Source organism: Phyllobates terribilis, unplaced genomic scaffold (genome assembly GCF_046119375.1).
Source record: "Phyllobates terribilis strain yellow unplaced genomic scaffold, ASM4611937v1 Scaffold_11__3_contigs__length_659146591, whole genome shotgun sequence".
Classification (NCBI taxonomy): Eukaryota; Metazoa; Chordata; class Amphibia; order Anura; family Dendrobatidae; genus Phyllobates; species Phyllobates terribilis.
In genome coordinates this window covers 241747202-241763476 of record NW_027362771.1, presented here as the reverse complement: position 1 = coordinate 241763476, position 16275 = coordinate 241747202, and the positions used below count along the sequence as shown (strand labels likewise).

The 16275-nt window shown below is 37.0% G+C and overlaps 1 protein-coding gene across 1 annotated transcript in view; it reads left to right on the top strand.

The window, feature by feature from the left end:
- Positions 1-6290: 6290 nt before the first annotated feature.
- TAFA5 (TAFA chemokine like family member 5) overlaps positions 6291-16275 on the top strand; it is a 720598-nt gene continuing 710613 nt past the window's right edge. The window contains exon 1 of the mRNA XM_073652138.1: positions 6291-7494. Within this exon, the coding sequence (XP_073508239.1) occupies positions 7404-7494 (91 nt within the window). The 5' untranslated portion in view covers positions 6291-7403. The remainder of the gene's footprint in view (positions 7495-16275) is intronic.

Here is a 16275-nt window from a genome sequence, read left to right as displayed (position 1 = left end):
TATGTATATGGATGTATATAGTTGTGTATGTATACAGTAGTGTATGTATATGGATGTATATAGTTGTGTATGTATACAGTAGTGTATGTATATGGATGTATATAGTTATGTATGTAAACAGTAGTGTATGTATATGGATGTATATAGTTATGTATGTATACAGTAGTGTATGTATATAGTTGTGTATGTAGAGTTGTGTATGTATATGGATGTATACAGTAGTGTATGTATATGGATGTATATAGTTGTGTATGTATACAGTAGTATATGTATATAGTTGTGTATGTATATAGTTGTGCATGTATACAGTAGTGTATGTATATAGTTGTGTATGTAGAGTTGTGTATGTATATGGATGTATATAGTTGTGTATGTATACAGTAGTGTATGTATATGGATGTATATAGTTGTGTATGTATACAGTAGTGTATGTATATGGATGTATATAGTTGTGTATGTATACAGTAGTGTATGTATATGGATGTATATAGTTATGTATGTATACAGTAGTGTATGTATATAGTTGTGTATGTAGAGTTGTGTATGTATATGGATGTATACAGTAGTGTATGTATATGGATGTATATAGTTGTGTATGTATACAGTAGTATATGTATATAGTTGTGTATGTATATAGTTGTGTATGTATACAGTAGTGTATGTATATACTTGTGTATGTAGAGTTGTGTATGTATATGGATGTATACAGTAGTGTATGTATATGGATGTATATAGTTGTGTATGTATACAGTAGTGTATGTATATGGATGTATATAGTTATGTATGTATACAGTAGTGTATGTATATAGTTGTGTATGTATACAGTACTGTATGTATATAGTTGTGTATGTAGAGTAGTGTATGTATATGGATGTATATAGTTATGTATGTATACAGTAGTGTATGTATATAGTTGTGTATGTATACAGTAGTGTATGTATATAGTTGTGTATTTATATGGATGTATATAGTTATGTATGTATACAGTAGTGTATGTATATAGTTGTGTATGTATATAGTTGTGTATGTATACAGTAGTGTACGTATATAGTTGTGTATGTATACAGTAGTGTATGTATATAGTTGTGTATGTATATGGATGTATATAGTTGTGTATGTATACAGTAGTGTATGTATATAGTTGTGTATGTATATAGTTGTGTATGTATACAGTAGTGTATGTATATAGTTGTGTATGTATACAGTAGTGTATGTATATAGTTGTATATGTATATAGTTGTGTATTTATATGGATGCATATAGTTGTGTATGTATACAGTAGTGTATGTATATAGTAGTGTATGTATGTAGTTGTGTATGTATACAGTAGTGTATATATACAGTAGTGTATGTATATAGTTGTTTGTATATGGATGTATATAGTTGTGTATGTATACAGTAGTGTATGTATATAGTTGAGTATGTATATGGATGTATATAGTTGTGTATGTATACAGTAGTGTATGTATATAGTTGTGTATCTATACAGTAGTGTATGAATATAGTTGTGTATGTATACAGTAGTATATGTATATAGTTGTGTATGTATACAGTAGTGTATGTATATAGTTGTGTATGTAGAGTTGTGTATGTATATGGATGTATACAGTAGTGTATGTATATGGATGTATATAGTTGTGTATGTATACAGTAGTATATGTATATAGTTGTGTATGTATATAGTTGTGTATGTATACAGTAGTGTATGTATATAGTTGTGTATGTAGAGTTGTGTATGTATATGGATGTATACAGTAGTGTATGTATATGGATGTATATAGTTGTGTATTTATACAGTAGTGTATGTATATGGATGTATATAGTTATGTATGTATACAGTAGTGTATGTATATAGTTTTGTGTATGTATACAGTAGTATATGTATATAGTTGTGTATGTAGAGTTGTGTATGTATATGGATGTATACAGTAGTGTATGTATATAGTTGTGTATGTATATGGATGTATATAGTTATGTATGTATACAGTAGTGTATGTATATAGTTGTGTATGTATATGGATGTATATAGTTGTGTATGTATACAGTAGTGTATGTATATAGTTGTGTATGTATATAGTTGTGTATGTATACAGTAGTGTACGTATATAGTTGTGTATGTATACAGTAGTGTATGTATATAGTAGTGTATGTATGTAGTTGTGTATGTATACAGTAGTGTATGTATACAGTAGTGTATGTATATAGTTGTTTGTATATGGATGTATATAGTTGTGTATGTATACAGTAGTGTATGTATATAGTTGAGTATGTATATGGATGTATATAGTTGTGTATGTATACAGTAGTGTATGTATATAGTTGTGTATCTATACAGTAGTGTATGAATATAGTTGTGTATGTATATAGTTGTGTATGTATACAGTAGTATATGTATATAGTTGTGTATGTATATGGATGTATATAGTTGTGTATGTATACAGTAGTGTATGTATATAGTTGTGTATGTATACAGTAGTGTATGTATATAGTTGTGTATGTAGAGTTGTGTATGTATATGGATGTATACAGTAGTGTATGTATATGGATGTATATAGTTGTGTATGTATACAGTAGTATATGTATATAGTTGTGTATGTATATAGTTGTGCATGTATACAGTAGTGTATGTATATAGTTGTGTATGTAGAGTTGTGTATGTATATGGATGTATACAGTGGTGTATGTATATGGATGTATATAGTTGTGTATGTATACAGTAGTGTATGTATATGGATGTATATAGTTATGTATGTATACAGTAGTGTATGTATATAGTTGTGTATGTAGAGTTGTGTATGTATATGGATGTATACAGTAGTGTATGTATATGGATGTATATAGTTGTGTATGTATACAGTAGTATATGTATATAGTTGTGTATGTATATAGTTGTGTATGTATACAGTAGTGTATGTATATAGTTGTGTATGTAGAGTTGTGTATGTATATGGATGTATACAGTAGTGTATGTATATGGATGTATATAGTTGTGTATGTATACAGTAGTGTATGTATATGGATGTATATAGTTATGTATGTATACAGTAGTGTATGTATATAGTTGTGTATGTATACAGTACTGTATATAGTTGTGTATGTAGAGTAGTGTATGTATATGGATGTATATAGTTATGTATGTATACAGTAGTGTATGTATATAGTTGTGTATGTATACAGTAGTGTATGTATATAGTTGTGTATGTATATGGATGTATATAGTTATGTATGTATACAGTAGTGTATGTATATAGTTGTGTATGTATATAGTTGTGTATGTATACAGTAGTGTACGTATATAGTTGTGTATGTATACAGTAGTGTATGTATATAGTTGTGTATGTATATGGATGTATATAGTTGTGTATGTATACAGTAGTGTATGTATATAGTTGTGTATGTATATAGTTGTGTATGTATACAGTAGTGTATGTATATAGTTGTGTATGTATACAGTAGTGTATGTATATAGTTGTATATGTATATAGTTGTGTATTTATATGGATGTATATAGTTGTGTATGTATACAGTAGTGTATGTATATAGTAGTGTATGTATGTAGTTGTGTATGTATACAGTAGTGTATGTATACAGTAGTGTATGTATATAGTTGTTTGTATATGGATGTATATAGTTGTGTATGTATACAGTAGTGTATGTATATAGTTGAGTATGTATATGGATGTATATAGTTGTGTATGTATACAGTAGTGTATGTATATAGTTGTGTATCTATACAGTAGTGTATGAATATAGTTGTGTATGTATACAGTAGTATATGTATATAGTTGTGTATGTATACAGTAGTGTATGTATATAGTTGTGTATGTAGAGTTGTGTATGTATATGGATGTATACAGTAGTGTATGTATATGGATGTATATAGTTGTGTATGTATACAGTAGTATATGTATATAGTTGTGTATGTATATAGTTGTGTATGTATACAGTAGTGTATGTATATAGTTGTGTATGTAGAGTTGTGTATGTATATGGATGTATACAGTAGTGTATGTATATGGATGTATATAGTTGTGTATTTATACAGTAGTGTATGTATATGGATGTATATAGTTATGTATGTATACAGTAGTATATGTATATAGTTTTGTGTATGTAGAGTTGTGTATGTATATGGATGTATACAGTAGTGTATGTATATAGTTGTGTATGTATATGGATGTATATAGTTATGTATGTATACAGTAGTGTATGTATATAGTTGTGTATGTATATGGATGTATATAGTTGTGTATGTATACAGTAGTGTATGTATATAGTTGTGTATGTATATAGTTGTGTATGTATACAGTAGTGTACGTATATAGTTGTGTATGTATACAGTAGTGTATGTATATAGTAGTGTATGTATGTAGTTGTGTATGTATACAGTAGTGTATGTATACAGTAGTGTATGTATATAGTTGTTTGTATATGGATGTATATAGTTGTGTATGTATACAGTAGTGTATGTATATAGTTGAGTATGTATATGGATGTATATAGTTGTGTGTGTATACAGTAGTGTATGTATATAGTTGTGTATCTATACAGTAGTGTATGAATATAGTTGTGTATGTATATAGTTGTGTATGTATACAGTAGTATATGTATATAGTTGTGTATGTATATGGATGTATATAGTTGTGTATGTATACAGTAGTGTATGTATATAGTTGTGTATGTATACAGTAGTGTATGTATATAGTTGTGTATGTAGAGTTGTGTATGTATATGGATGTATACAGTAGTGTATGTATATGGATGTATATAGTTGTGTATGTATACAGTAGTATATGTATATAGTTGTGTATGTATATAGTTGTGCATGTATACAGTAGTGTATGTATATAGTTGTGTATGTAGAGTTGTGTATGTATATGGATGTATATAGTTGTGTATGTAGAGTTGTGTATGTATATGGATGTATACAGTGGTGTATGTATATGGATGTATATAGTTGTGTATGTATACAGTAGTGTATGTATATGGATGTATATAGTTATGTATGTATACAGTAGTGTATGTATATAGTTGTGTATGTATATAGTTGTGTATGTATATAGTTATGTATGTATACAGTAGTGTATGTATATAGTTGTGTACGTATACAGTAGTGTATGTATATAGTTGTGTATGTATATGGATGTATATAGTTGTGTATGTATACAGTAGTGTATGTATATAGTTGTGTATGTATATAGTTGTGTATGTATACAGTAGTGTACGTATATAGTTGTGTATGTATACAGTAGTGTATGTATATAGTAGTGTATGTATGTAGTTGTGTATGTATACAGTAGTGTATGTATACAGTAGTGTATGTATATAGTTGTTTGTATATGGATGTATATAGTTGTGTATGTATACAGTAGTGTATGTATATAGTTGAGTATGTATATGGATGTATATAGTTGTGTGTGTATACAGTAGTGTATGTATATAGTTGTGTATCTATACAGTAGTGTATGAATATAGTTGTGTATGTATATAGTTGTGTATGTATACAGTAGTATATGTATATAGTTGTGTATGTATATGGATGTATATAGTTGTGTATGTATACAGTAGTGTATGTATATAGTTGTGTATGTATACAGTAGTGTATGTATATAGTTGTGTATGTAGAGTTGTGTATGTATATGGATGTATACAGTAGTGTATGTATATGGATGTATATAGTTGTGTATGTATACAGTAGTATATGTATATAGTTGTGTATGTATATAGTTGTGCATGTATACAGTAGTGTATGTATATAGTTGTGTATGTAGAGTTGTGTATGTATATGGATGTATATAGTTGTGTATGTAGAGTTGTGTATGTATATGGATGTATACAGTGGTGTATGTATATGGATGTATATAGTTGTGTATGTATACAGTAGTGTATGTATATGGATGTATATAGTTATGTATGTATACAGTAGTGTATGTATATAGTTGTGTATGTATATAGTTGTGTATGTATATAGTTATGTATGTATACAGTAGTGTATGTATATAGTTGTGTACGTATACAGTAGTGTATGTATATAGTTGTGTATGTATATGGATGTATATAGTTATGTATGTATACAGTAGTGTATGTATATAGTTGTGTATGTATATGTATATATATATATATATATATATATATATATATATATATGTGCCCCACAGCCCAGCTCAGCGAGTAGAGGACAGGGGAGCAGTGTCCCTCCGCCATCTGACAGTGGGCACACTGTGCACATAGAGATGGAGCCGCAGCTTCTCCTCCTCACGTGTCCACGACAACCCGAGACTATGCGAGTTACTAAGGCGCCAGACACGGCGCTACATCCGCGGCCGCTCACACTCTGCCCAGTCCACACAATGGGGATCCGGGACTGTCCACTTCTCAGGCCGTATCATTAGCACGGCATGAGCCGCCTGCATCCCTGCAGTAGTGTGCGGCGTGCAGAGGTGGTGCTGGGTGCCGGGCTGTGGGCACTGCCGCCGTGGGCACAGGTGAAGGCTGCACTGGGCGCTCTGTGGAGTGGAATCCCCGCACGTCCCGTCCTGTGGAGGGGGTGACAGGTCACAGCTCGGGGGACGGGGGGTAGACGCGGCCGTGGAGCAGGGGCCCGCCGTGACGTCAGAGTCTGAGCGCAGGAAAGTTGCGCGGAGCTCTGCCACTGTGTAAATAAGGAGGCAGCGGGCAGCGGGCACTGACACAATAAATAATCCACCTCTATCACCATCCAGCCCAGTACCCGCCGAGGGAGGGAGAGAGGGAGGAAGGGAGGGCAGCGGCATCACACATTCCTCCCAGAGAACAGTAGGGAGAAGCAGCGCAGCCTCCGCAATCAGCAGAGAAGCTGCAGCGCGGACTGTGCCCTGTGCCTCTGCCCTGTGCCTCTGCTCTGTGCCTCTGCTCTGTGCCTCTGCTCTGTGTCTCTGCCCTGTGCCTCTGCCCTTCCCTCACCACTGGATGATTGCATCGGAATGAGCGCGGAGCCCCCTGCCAGCAGCAGCCAGGAGTAGCAGCCGTGCCCGGTGCCAGGGCGGACGGAGCCTTCAGCCTCTGCAGAGCAACAGCTACTACAAGAGCCCAGGACAAGTTGGCGCAGACGGGAGGGCGCATCTGCCGGGCACCGACCCCCGTGGAGGGAGATGGGCAGGAATTGACCGGGGAGAGGGGATAATTGATGGCTCCCACCTATTGCGCAATCGTGCCCAGTCTGCTGGCCAACTCCGAGGAACAGACAGCTGATTCATGGATGCTCGGGGGCTCCGTGCTGCCAGCCCTGGGGCACAGCCTGGTGCCTGAGCCCTGCCAGTAGCCCAGCCTGGGCGCCCTCCTGCCCGCTCCGGAACCCTCCATGCAGCGCTGTGCTGGGGATTCACTCGGTCACTTTGTGCGGATTCTGTGACTTGGGAAGCGACATGCAGCTCCTGAAGGCTTTATGGGCACTAGCAGGGGCGGCCATCTGCTGTTTGCTTCTCTTTCTGATCCACTCTCAGTTCCTTAAAGAAGGTAAATATGCTTCCTCTTACTCCATGGTGGCGGTGGGGACTGCATGGTGGTGGGCATGCAGCTGGGCATTGTGCAGCTGGAAGGACTCCTCAGAGCTGGGGAGGAATACAATCCTGTTGAGTAATTGGCTTGTTTGGATCCAGATCAATAGGTGCCCTGATCCCCTTTTATTCAGCAAGTTTTCAATAGATGGCACTAAAGTTCTATGGAAAGGGCAGCAGAGTGCAGGAGGATGCAGCGGATTCTGCAGCTCAGGCCCCATCCTCACTGCTCCACTCTCCTCACTTACTCACTGCTCCACTGGATTTTGGGTGGTCACTGACTAGCAGTCATCCCACTGGAAATCCACAGTGGGAGAGGTTAATGGAGCTAAATGATGTTCTCTTTCCACACACAACGCCGCATTTATTATCCCTGCTCTCAATGGGAAATCTCCCTGCTCATCTGCTGCCTGGTGATTCTGTAGGCTGGCATGGGAGAAGATTGTGCCCTTACCTACACCTACACACCAGGGCACCTGCACAACTGTGTCTGTCCTCCCTGCCCCTTCTTCTCTATGCAGATGCTGCTTTCTTCTAGATTTTGCCTTCCCCTGATGTCGCATTATGCCTGAATAAAGCATTAATTCTGTAGAGTACCATCCATTGTCCTCACCCCCTGACCTGTAGACTTCGCGATGCCCTTCTGTCTGTGATGCCAATCAGCTTTTACTTGTGGTGCAACATGGCTTTTCTGTAAAGATTGTTGTCACTGAGGGATGACAAAGCTCACATCTGTTGCTATAGCAGTATTTATTAGCTGGAGGATTGATGGAAGTGTGGATCTTCTGGTATGTTCTCAGCAAACATCACAGGAAATTGCTCATTGGGTTATTATACCAAGACTATTGTATGTGAGGAGAGCCAGGCTGCTTGTCAGGGGGCACTGACCTGCCTATGGCATGGGCACTATATGTTGTGTATATACTTTTTTCATATGATATGTCTCATCAATAAGAGCCAGTTAATGTGTGTGGTTAGTTAACTGCCTGGATATGGAGAGAACCTGTGCGTGTGGCTTATGGGTGAACATTTCCAGGCTACACTTGTTAATCCAGGCTTTTCTGACTGCCATGAAATGTCTGGAGGTTGGCTGCTCCTATGTATATATATCCTATTTCCAGCCTAGTAATGTATTATACAAGGTAACATTTCTCTATTGCACTTGTGTTTTGCATTCCTCTGTCTTAATGAAGCACCATTTTTTTTTATATAAATGTCAAGGAGAACTTGCCAGGGGGATGTTTCCTGTGGTGCAGAAATTTTGATCCTTGAAAAACAAGACTATGGAAAGTTCATAAGAAGAATCCTCCTAATTGATCACATATCATTCTTATTCTTGCTTGCATCTCTGTTTTTTGAAAGCGCAGTTTAGAGGACGTTTTTTTCCTTTTCCTCGCAGCTTTAATGAGAAATGTACAGTGGACTTTATGATGTGTTTAATGATTGCAGTTGTGGCTTAACACATCATGCATATGAAATGATTTCCCCTTCAGACTAGTTCTGTAGCCAAACTCTCCATATTAGACTTGATCAGGGCTTACTGAATTATTAGCCACAAAAGGTACCATCTTGCGGAATCTGCATGGGTTTGATTTATGCTGTGTAGTCCCCATGCAGCCATAGATGCCTTAAACTACCATTATGAGGATAGTACAGCATATTGTCGGGGTAAATCCATAGGCACTTGTACGATTAATTGGTTTTATCCTTGTTAAAGGATGGCCTTACATCTAAAACTCTGACCACTATGACACAGATACACTTACAGAAGGATAATATCATGTTTAAAGAAAATGTTCAACACTTGCTAATAAATTGTATGAATATTACTAATTCTGATGAATAAAAATATCATCTTCCTGCACTTTACTATAGCTAATTATGCATTTCTGAATTGGATTAATGGTTTATATAAAGATAATGAGTTATTTTTAACGAGCACTTTTTATGTAACTGTTTCCTGTCCTTGAGTTGACTTGAAGTGAGGCCTGTATCGGTATTGGCGATCTTAGCTTTGATATGTGCGGGGGGGTGTTAAGACAATCAGTACTTGTTCTGCCATGAGTGGGAAAGAGCTGTTTAAATGGCTATTTCCATGAATGTTTTTTTTTTCAGGAAGTAAAGAATGGGTGACACATGGTGCCATTTTTCCACACTTAGGCTTTTGTTTAAAAATACAGGTCGTCCTGTGGCTAATCCGTTCCCTGATGTCCAATCTGTCTCTCAATGTTTCAAAAAGATGAATAGAACTGTGAACTGAGGAAAGGGCATTGTAATTTATAATTGCAGTCCCATGCCTGTCTAGGCTTTAACCAAGGCTCTATTACATATTTAGTCTTTCTCAGTTTACCCATGAAGGTTAAGTAAACAGTGTAGCTTTGTAAATGGGTAAGATAATAATATTTACATAGAATTCTCATACATTTAATAAATATGAATATACTAACACTGAGCCCAATGGTGCATTGTTTTATGCTTCTCATAGGAAATAATGGAAGTGACATGATTCTATAATAATGCAGCTTTTGTTTGCGAGGATGATGGATACCTACAGCAGCTCCGTTTCCTGGCATTTATGTATCACTCCACAATAGAAAGCTACTGAAGATGTGTACCCGGCAACAAAAAAATTCCGTGTAGCCTAAAAAAAAAAAGGTAGTCATAATTTTTCAGCATTGCATTATATCAGTAAAAATAAAGCTGTCCCAGAAAAAAAAATGAGGGCAATTGCTGCTATATGGAGATGTATTTTAGCAATGCAGCATAAAATTAGAGTTCAGTTGTAATTACACATGCTGCTTGATAGAGAGTTGTTAATACTGTCACCAAAATGGATGTCAATTGCCTAGATAGTGCTGACATCAAAATGAATGTGAATAGCCTGGATAATATTGACATCTAAATGGATGTGAGTAGCCTGGATTTTATAATGCTTTCACTGCGCTTAACATTTTCAGGTAATTTACTGAATGTTTGGACAGCTCACCTCAAGGATGGGCAAACTAATAAAGGGTTTTGGAACCACTTTCTGGTTTTAGTAGACTTCCGTAGACAAAGAAAAAAATTAGTGGGGTGGAATTTTAGGAGCATTGTTAGCTTGACTCCTGGGATTTGTCCAGGCCTGGTTTATCAAATATTATAGTCCAGAGGAAATAACGCTAACACTAAAAACAATTTCACTATTATTAGAAATGATACATACAAATCACTGGCATATTTCCATTGATGTAAAATATTAATTGTCCATTCCTACATCGGCTATCAATATGTAGATATCCTGACACCACAGGTTGCTCTAGTCATTGTAATTCCTTTTTGGTGTTATTAAGTCGCATTCTGTTTTTTGTTTTACTCTTAATTTTCTTGCAGAACTTGCATAAATATAAGGAGGATGACATTTTTTATGCTTCTTTTGGTGACATTACAAGAATCTGTTTACAAGGGCTTTGGAGCCTCTTTTAGATTTGATGGATGCCAGAATGGAAAAACCAAAGATTTAGTGGAAACCACCAGGTGCTTTTGGTGTGCACTGTATGATAGATCCGCGACTGCTTGAATTCAGTGTTTCTGCTCCTATCACAGAACAGGAAAACAATTCAGATCACAGATGAAAACATAGCCTATCCCAGGATCTCAGGTCTCCAAATGTAACAGTACCACCATGATGAGAATGATCTATAAATAAAGTAGTATACAGCCTACAAAACTAGTGCTGTTAGTCAACATTGCTATGTGAATAATACACAGATATACCTATACTCCAAAAACTAGCATGCAAGGACAGTTCTTTTCTTAGGATTTGCACATTTTGTGTGTCCATTCAACCATTAAAATGGTATCACCAAATGCAAGGAGGTTTACCTATAAAAAAATATTTTTTGTGCATCTGCTTTTATATAGCACAAGATATATTACCTTTACGTGTACATGTATGTAAGAAAGGTAATATCTTGTGCTATATAGAAGCAGATGTGCAAAAAATATTTTTATAGTCTATTCTTTTGCCAGCAATCAGAGTTCTGAAAATCCTTACTAGCTGTGTTGGTGTGGTAAAGATATTTTCTTATGGTTAAACCTCCTTGCGTTTGGTGGTACCATTGATTTGGCTTTATTTAGGAGAGTATGTTCTTGCACTTGTTCTTTTGTGATTTGTTCATTTATCGTCCTCCTGCAATCACAACCTCATTAGTTAGTTTGTTGCTGTTGACTAGGGTCTAATGAGAGGGCATAGCCTTTGTTTAGTATCTGATGAGATTACATGACAGGTGTTTGATGTTCACATGCTACAGGGAAACAATTCTGTATTTACTCCAACCACCATTACCATAATTGGCCATATGAATGGCTTTCTCGAGACTCTTACAATTCTTCAAGATTTGAAATCACATCTCAGATTGTACCATGAAGGTTCAGAAAAGGTATGAGTGCTGAGATGCAGATAATGATACTACCGTCATCTTGGTTTAATGCCCTTTCGCACAGTCAAACGACATCTTGTGCAATGGTTTCTATTCACAGAAGAGCACATTAAAACTCTATTTACTATTTGTGCTCATCGTCTTACATTGGTATGAGAAGACATACTGTGTGTGCCGAAATGTCTAATGATTTTATACACTAGCTGACAAAAAGAGAACAAAATTGGATTCATTCTCTGAAAGTAAAAGTTCATCAAATCAGAAATAATAGACAAATTAATGGTAAAAGAAAAACAAAACTATGGCCAATGGCTAAAGACAAATATACAGTAACATGCAAATGTACACATGGCAAGAATCCAACTCCTTTTAGAACAATAAATGAATGTTCTATATATTCAGTCTTATCCAAAAGAGGAGTAACTAGTTGCAGATTACTAAAAGCAAAACTTGAAGATTGAGGTTCCAGTGAATAACTTCTTTGTGTCTCCATCTTTTAACTTGTCGCAACATCACCTTTTATAAAATAAATAGCCATATAATATTATATCCCTGTATAGCAGAATTACAGGACGAACTTTGTATATTCTCCAGAATAATGATGGCCACAAACTTTAGACAGATGTTGTCCAAAAGCTTTGTTTTCCCAATAGTGGTTCCTTTGACCCACATTTGTACACAAAGGAACCTTTGGAGGCAGCTTATGTCTTGAAATCCAACATGCCCTACCCTTCTTTCACCCAACATCTCACCAAAAGTGGCAAATTCAGATGACTTTCAATTAATATGTACAGCAGCCTTAAAGATGACCTATTACTGGATTTTCTAAACCACCTCCAATTGCTGCTGTTCCACTGACTCTGGAACAAATTTTTCTTTTCTGTTCCCCTCCTACTATCAGCACATCGTGACTACATGATTAAACATAAAAATTTCTAACTGGATTATAAAATCCTTACCTGCGATAAGTATTCCTTTTTTGGTATAATGGGGTCATAGATTAGAATATTTAGTAATACTTGAATGAGTTTGTATGTTCTTCCCATGCTTGTGTGGGTTTCCTCCGGATACTCTGGTTTCCTCCCACACTCCAAAGTCATACTGGTAGTGATTGTGAACCCCAATGGGGACAGTGCCGATAATGTCTGTAAAGCGCTGTGGAATTAATGGGGCTATATAAGTGAGGAAAATAAATAAAAGTATGCTAGACTAGAGTTTTGCAAAACACAGTTGCCCACATGAATTAATCCAGTTGCCCCTGTTTTGGAGCTGTACGTTCTTGAATAGTGTTGGATCTTGTTTGATATTATTATAACTTTGCTTTGTACTGCACATGGGTATTTGTCAGCTACATATATATTTAATGAAAGTGCAAATTTCCGGAAGCATCAGTAAATAACCTACAACACGCTATAGGCTATGTAAAGGTTGAATGAGGTCACTCCATTGTTTTCACAATGGTTGCTAATTAAATTTTGCTTGTGAAGTTATTCAAGGTCTTCTAGGGATAGATCAAGATTCTAGCAGTTAGTATTGATCAAGCAAGACCAATAAGTAAGCTGACCTTACTCTTCCTAGTAATGTTTTAGATTGGGAGCAGGGGTCCGATTTATAAAAAGATGGTGCCAATATAGAGATGACAATTAACAGGCCATAAGGTCTAGCTTTAATGCTTCTAAGCCAATTTGGAAATTATTACCAAAATATCCTGACTCATTGTTATTGGCTGTTTTTCCACTTGCCTTCTTTAGTAATCCATTCAATTACTTTTAAGAGTACTGTGTGCATATTTTACCAATATAGTAATTCTGGGGCATTCCAAAAGTTTATATTTCAGTTAATCCAAGAGAATTTTAAGTTTATTGTACAAAAATAAGTAAGTGCAATTAACAGTTACCATTATGAAAATTGTCCTTCTACAACCTAAAGGAAGTGAAACCACACATCTAAATTGGAAAAATGTCTACTGTTTGGAAGTGATTACCTCTATGCACACTAATAGCGGGGATGTAGATAGAATCTGCAGTTTACGCCTGGAACTACAAAAGGTTAACCCCTTTACGACCTTGGGATTTTCCGTTTCTGCATTTTCGTTTTTTGCTCCCCTTGTTCCCAGAGCCATAGCGTTTTTATTTTTTGGGCAATATGGCCACGTGATGGCTTATTTTTTTGCGGGACAAGTTGTACTTTTAAACGCAATTACTAGTTTTACCAAATAGTGCACTGGAAAACGGGAAAAAAATTCCAAGTGCGGTGAAATTGCAAAAAAAATGCAATTCCACATTTGTTTTTTTTTTCATTACACTTTCACTGGATGCTAAAACTGACCTGCCATTCTTATTCTCCAGTTCATTAAGAGTTTGTAGACACCAAACATGTATAGGTTCTTTTTTATTTAAGTGGTGAAAAAAAAAATCCAAAGGTCCACTAGGTGGCACTCATAGCGATCTCTACATGACAACCACTGGGGTCTGCTGCAGACCCCGGGTTGCCATGCCCACCCATCAGTGACCCACGATCATGTGACGGGGTCACCGATGGGCGGGGTAAGTAACGTGCTTCCAGCACGGTGCTGTTAAATGCCGCTGTCAGAGATTGACAGCGGCATTTAGCTGGTTAACTGCCGTGGGTGGATCGCGATTCCACCCGCGGCTGTTGCGGGCACATGTCAGCTTTAAGAATCAGCTGACATGTGCCCGGTTCAGTGCGGGCTCAGCGCCGGAGCCTGTGCTTAACCGGGAGTGATGGCATGGGGCGTACTAATACGACCCAGGCCAGTAAGGGGTTAAACTGGTCATCCGATGGGAGAAAAACCTATTTATTGTATTTGTAATGTAAAAACATTGAACTTACTATTACACTTAAAGTAGTTGTCTGGTCCAAAATGATAAGTCTGCAGTTACTCTATGTGACTGCAGACTAATGAATCCTTCCAGTGCATGCACTGCGTGCTGCGGCAATTCACTGGTTTCTAAACTGGGACCTGCGGCTACATATGCGTTTTGCATACTTCCGGACAGAACCCAACTAGTGGGCGCAGCTTCACTTCATACACTTGTATTGAGAGAGGCCACGCCCACTAGTCGGGTTCTGACCGTGAGTATATATAACACATACAGTACAGACCAAAAGTTTGGACACACCTTCTCATTTAAAGATTTTTCTGTATTTTCATGACTTTGAAAATTGTACATTCACACTGAAGGCATCAAAACTATGAATTAACACATGTGGAATTATATACTTAACAAAAAAGTGTGAAACAACTGAAAATATGTCTTATATTCTAGGTTCTTCAAAGTAGCCACCTTTTGCTTTGATGACTACTTTGCACACTCTTGGCATTCTCTTGATGAGCTTTAAGAGGTAGTCACCGGAAATGGTTTTCACGTCACAGGTGTGCCCTGTCAGGTTTAATAAGTGGGATTTCTTGCCTTATGAATGGGGTTGGGACCATCAGTTGTGTTGTGCAGAAGTCAGGTGGATACACAGCTGATAGTTCTACTGAATAGACTGTTAGAATTTGTATTATGGCAAGAAAAAAGCAGCTAAGTAAAGAAAAACAAGTGGCCATCATTACTTTAAGAAATGAAGGTCAGTCAGTCTGAAAAATTGGGCAAACTTTGAAAGTGTCCCCAAGTGCAGTTGCAAAAACCATCAAGCGCTACAAAGAAACTGGCCCACATGAGGACCGCCCCAGGAAAGGAAGACCAAGAGTCACTTCTGCTCCTGAGGATAAGTTTATCCAAGTCACCAGCCTCAGAAATCGCAGGTTAACAGCAGCTCAGATTAGAGACCAGGTCAATGCCACACAGAGTTCTAGCAGCAGACACATCTCTACAACAACTGTTAAGAGGAGACTTTGTGCAGCAGGCCTACATGGTAAAATAGCTGCTAGGAAACCACTGCTAAGGACAGGCAACAAGCCGCAGAGACTTGTTTGGGCTAACGAACACAAGGAATGGACATTAGACCAGTGGAAATCTGTGCTTTGGTCTGATGAGTCCAAATTTGAGATCTTTGGTTCCAACCACCGTCTCTTTGTGCGACGCAGAAAAGGTGAACGGATGGACTCTACATGCCTGGTTCCCACCATGAAGCATGGAGGAGGAGGTGTGATGGTGTAGGGGTGCTTTGCTGGTGATACTGTTGGGGATTTATTCAAAATTGAAGGCATACTGAACCAGCATGGCTACCACAGCATCTTGCAGCGGCATGCTATTCCATCCGGTTTGCGTTTAGTTGGACCATCATTTATTTTTCAACAAGACAATGACCCCAAACACACCTCCAGGCTGTGTAAGGGCTATTTGACCAAGGAG